This window comes from Penaeus vannamei, chromosome 24 (genome assembly GCF_042767895.1).
Source record: "Penaeus vannamei isolate JL-2024 chromosome 24, ASM4276789v1, whole genome shotgun sequence".
Lineage (NCBI taxonomy): Eukaryota > Metazoa > Arthropoda > Malacostraca > Decapoda > Penaeidae > Penaeus > Penaeus vannamei.
The window spans coordinates 27781547-27786546 of record NC_091572.1 but is presented as its reverse complement, the minus strand read 5'-3'; the positions used below and the strand labels follow the sequence as shown (position 1 = coordinate 27786546).

The 5000-nt window shown below is 55.7% G+C and overlaps 1 protein-coding gene across 1 annotated transcript in view; it reads right to left on the bottom strand.

The window, feature by feature from the left end:
- The window catches only part of LOC113808181 (protein Skeletor, isoforms D/E-like), a gene marked incomplete in the record, with an annotated part of 84073 nt that overhangs the window by 625 nt on the left and 78448 nt on the right, over positions 1-5000 (bottom strand). Inside the window, 1 exon segment of the mRNA XM_070138079.1 lies at positions 1-3033. This exon segment is cut by the window's left edge and continues 625 nt beyond it. Coding sequence (XP_069994180.1) covers positions 119-3033 — 2915 coding nt within the window.

The following is a 5000-nucleotide window of genomic DNA, read 5'->3' as shown; positions in this document are numbered from 1 at the left end:
TTAACGTAATTTCTATTGAGCTTCAGTCCTGAACAGAAATGCCTTATGATCAAACTCTTTACATCTGAATAGATTAATTACCGGGCCAGGGAATACAGCGGCGACAGATCTTGCGGCTCTACCTTGCCAGAGCGAGCAAGGCGATTAAGACGGAGCAGATGGGAATCGGCGAGGCGCGCGTGGCGGCGCCGACCGAGGCTTCGGCCGGAGGGTCGGCGGCGCTCAAGGGTTCCGTCGCGTCCCTCCGCCGCCGCTCCTGTCGGTCGAGGTGGTCGTGGGCGTGGTCGGGGTGGGCGTCGTCTCTCGGGTGCTCCGGTCGGAGGCTCGGGTTGTCGCGCGTGAGGATGGCCCAGACATCCTTCAGGATTGTAAGCTTCGTCCTGTTGCTGGCTTCTGACGCGGAGGCGGCCGTGCGGGGCGTCGTGGGCGGGCGCGTCGGGGCGTAGGCCGCGGCAGTCGTCGGGAAGTCGGACACAGCCAGGATTCGGTTCTGGCCGATGTCAGCCGACAGCCCCTGGTGGCGGAGCAGGCCGGGGGCGACTCTCCTTCTCGGGTCGTCCTGCTGCTGCGGGAGGATCATCTCGGGCGAGAGGTCGGCCGGCAGCGGCGGCGGAGGCACCGTGGTCTTCCGGCTCTGCGGTCGCGTCTGCGGCGAGAACTGCGGCAAGTGCGGCACTCTGTCCGGGATGGGGGGCGGAAGCTCACCTCGGAAGGGCACCACCTGCGGGCGGTTGGTGATGGAGGCCCCCGTGACGCGGCGTCTGGTGGTGAGCTCGGGCGGCGTCGGCAGGGACTCGGGCGCCAGTCGGGTGCCGTCGGACGTGAACACCTGAGCCGACTCCGCCACGACCATGTCCTCGCCATCTTTGGATACAGGGAGGCTGATGATGATGGGGCTGAGGGCCTGCGGGCCCACGAACTGCGGGACGGGGATGGGGTGGTTGTCGGGGAGGCTAACGTGGGAAATTATGCGTCGTATGCTCGGCCTCGGCGTGGCCTGTGGCCGGCCCTGCGGCCTCCTCTGTAGCATGTTCTGTGGTCTTCCTTGTGGCATGTTCTGTGGTCTCCCAAGGCGGTTAACACCCACGGGCTGCGGGGGTCTGTTAGGGCGCCCTGGCAGTTGCTGTTGAGGGTTGTTAGGGCGCCTTGGCAAATGCTGCTTTTGGGGCGGATTACGGGGTTTTAGAGGGCTGTTAGAGGCGGCACCCCCGAGCAGGGGGACAACAGGCACCATTGGCACTGGCAGAGGCATCGGAGGTGGTTCAAGGCTCTCGCTAAAGGGCACTGAGGGGTGAAAAACGGGCTCTAAAACATCGTTAGGAAGCTTCCCCTTGTTAAGGCTGATTGAATAGTCATTGTCATTGTTGTCGTCGTCGTCGTCGACCTCAATGTGTCTGTGAGCAAACCTAACGTGGCCAGAGGTCCGCGGACCCGCAGGGCGTCGTCGGAAGTGCGGCACGGGCGGCCTTGGGTTCACCCTCACTGGCTGGATGTCAGAAGAGGACACCTCGAAGGCCAGGACGGGGGAGGCGCCCTGTTGCCTGACGGGGCGGAAGTCGTTCTCGTACACGATCGACGAAGGATCGAAGCCGAAGTTCTGGGCGAAGGAGTCCCCGAGGCTGGTCTCCTGAGGCGGGGCCCCGGTGGTGACGATTCGCAAGGGTCTCTTGGGAAGCGGAAGCCGAACCTCCGAGGGAATCTGGCCGGGAAGGCGAGGGAGAGACGGGGCGGTGATGACCTCGGGCTCTCGGGGTTGCTGGGGTCGCTGCAGCGGCCCGAGGGGACGCCTTGGGGGTCCTACAGGCTCAGTGGGTCGTTGCGGAGGTCCCTGAGGGCGTCGAGGAGGCTGAGGAGATCCTTGGGGCGGTCGCCTGGGAGGGCCTGTGGGTCTGGCGGGGGAGGTCGTGGGCCATACGCGCTCGGCCATGACGATCACGGGCTTCCTGCGGGGGGGCTGGGGGGGTCTCGCTGAGGGAGGCTGTCCCTGCGTCGTCGTCGTTTGTAGAGGAGGCGAGGACTGTCTCTGGGGCGGGGACGGTCTTGTCGGCGTGGTCTGTCTCTGGGGCAAAGGGCGTCGAGTTGGTCTAGTTACCTCTTGGGTTGGTCTCGTGGAGGGCGTCTGTCTGGAGGGCGTGGTGGAGTGGTGGGGCGGGAGCGACACGGAGGGCGTCGATTCTATTGCTGTTGTGGACTGTGGGGCTGCGGGCTGCTTGGGTGAGGTGGAGGAGGTGGAGGAGGTGGAGGAGGTGGAGGAGGTGGAGGAGGTGGAGGAAGGTGAAGGAGAGGGGCGGGAGGCTGTGGACGCGGAGGAAGGCAGGGTTGAAGGCAAGGATGAAGGGGAAGGCGTGGGCGAGGGCAAGGAGGAGGAGGAGGAGGGGGAAGGCTGGGGCTCAGGGGAGGGGGAAGGGCGGGGTCTGGGGAAGGACGGCTTTGAGCCACTTCGGTCGGCATCCGAGCTGACGGAGGTCTTCAGCAAGTCGGGAAATTGGTTCCTCAAGGGATGCTTTGGGATCTCATCGAAGTTAGGGAAGGTCAGGTCGCCCTCTTGGGGGCCGAAGAACCCCGTGGGGTCTTCGCTGAGACCGGCGAAGGCACTGGCGTTGACCACGCTGGTCGGGCTCTTCAGGCTGGGGAGCTTCGGGAAGGTGAAGCCTGGTGCTCCCAGGGGCAACTTCGGGGGGCGGTTGGAAGGGCGGGGCCCCCCGTTGGCCGGGCGGGGGCGGGGGCGTAGGCGGGCGGGCTGCTCTGGGAAGCGGCCCTGGTCTCCGTCGCCGAAGCCCCCGATGTCAAAGGGGAAGCTGTCGAAGCCCGCGGGGAAGTCGTTGGGGAAGTTGGGGAAGGAAAAGTCTCCGGGAAACCTCTGGCCTCCGGGTCTGGCTGGCGGGGTCTTGGGTCTGGCGGAGGGCTTCCTCGAGCCTCCTCCAGGAATGCGGTTGAAGCCCTGAGGCAGGCGCTGAGTCTCGGAGTGGGTGGCGCCGCCCACGCGCGCGTCTCCTGTCTGGCGCTCGTCAGAGTAGTCATAGTAGTCGTAGTCTGTAATGCAGGCCGGGTCAGCGCGAACGAACAGTGCTAAGCGAAAGAAGTTTCGTGGGAGCTGAATCAATGCAAATCTTATAAATTGATCAAGAACTAATGAAAGATGGTCTGAAACTAGGCGAAGGCTATCTGAAAATTTGCAGATGAACATCTAGATTCCAAGGGGAATAAGGGATGTACAAATATGTGCACTTAAACGCACTTACGAATATGATAAGCAAATTATTACATGAAATAATTTAGACGACATACATAAAAGGAAGTGACAGTAAACAGAAGACAGATAATTTGACAGTTCATCAAGAAAATAATATTCGTTCAAACAGTGAAAGAAGACGGAAGTAATATCGAATTTAATCTTTGCTAGGATGTTGCAACTGTCTCCACGCAAAATCTTCAACATTACATTCATCATGCAACTAATTTACTGTAGAGTGCTTTAATATTCTGAAAATCGGGAAAAAATATCCTGAAAATCTACGGTATGTAAAATCAAGAGTTCTGTTCCGAGCGGCAAAATCTTAAATGGAAGTGGAGACACTGGGAGGGAACTGCTGAATACTTACTCCGGCTGGATCAGTGTCGGTGTTGGCGAAGGAGGTTTTAAAAGAGTGTCACACTTTACTCACATATTGAAGAGGAGAGAGTTGAGGGACACTGGATCTTAATCTGTGACGATAGGTCAAAGATCTCATATGGGAATTAGAATGGTAAATGGAAGAGATAGCAAGAATCAGTTCAATTTTTTTACAAGTATAAGAAGATACCAGCAAGACACGTGGCGGGATATTATTGGAACGCTTAGCCATGCTCGTCCCTCGCCGCGCTCTCGACGTGCAAAAATTCCCATTGCACAAAATCTTAAATTAAAATCAGTCATGCGGAAAGCAAGTCTCTTAAAGTCCAACACACAGGCATGAGGGAAAAGGTGCAGTCAGTCAGAGCTTCCTAGGAAAGCCAAGTCAAGTTCATCGTAAAGAGTTCCAGGAAATACAAGTCATGTCTGAGGAAAGTCATGTCGGGAAAATGGTGTGTCTTTGACGGGGGCAGTTCCAGCTATACTTTCTTGAGTCAATTATTTTATCTTTTTTCATATATTATTAGTTTTTTTTCAGTATGTAAATTAAAGTTCGATTTCCTATATAAATGCATATATTTTTTGGTTTAGCGAGAACTTTGGTACCACCTCTAAAATGTGACAAGAATCTTGTATGATGTATATTGTATTTATTTTCTTTGATATACTCTGGGTCCATAAGGTTGTGTATATTTCATTACTTCCTGTATATTTGTTATAAGCTTGATGCAATAACTAAGCATTTTTCCAAAACAGCTGTTCACATTCTCTTAAAATGTACTTGTGTATAAAAGCACTGAGTCTTTTTATTTTAGTTATGGCTACCATACCAAATTAGCGATTCCCATTTTCTGTGTAACTGCTAACCACGTGTGTGAAAATTAGCAATAGTAATTCTTGTGTTCTGATTTGGCTTTATTCAAGACCAGATTCATCTCAAAAAGCAATACGGAACTGTGCGTACGTATATGTATATGTATATGTGTGTGTGTGTGTGTGTGTGTGTGTGTGTGTTTCTTAATGATTGTACTCGATGTAAAAATATAAGGGAGGGGGAGGGGGAGAGGTGAAGAGGAGGAGGAGTGAAGAGGAGGAGGAGTGAAGAGGAGGAGGAGGAGAAGGAGGAGGAGGAGGAGGAGGAGGAGGAGGAGGAGGAGGGGTGAGGAGGAGGAGGGGTGAGGAGGAGGAGGGGTGAGGAGGAGGAAGGGTTAAAAGGAGGAGGAGGAAGGGTTAAAAGGAGGAGGAGGAAGGGTTAAAAGGAGGAGGAGGAAGGGTTAAAAGGAGGAGGAGGAAGGGTTAAAAGGAGGAGGAGGAGGAGGAGGAGGAGGGTGAAAGAGGAGGAGGAGGAGGAGGAGGATGGGGGTGAAAGAGGAAGAAGGGGGAGAAA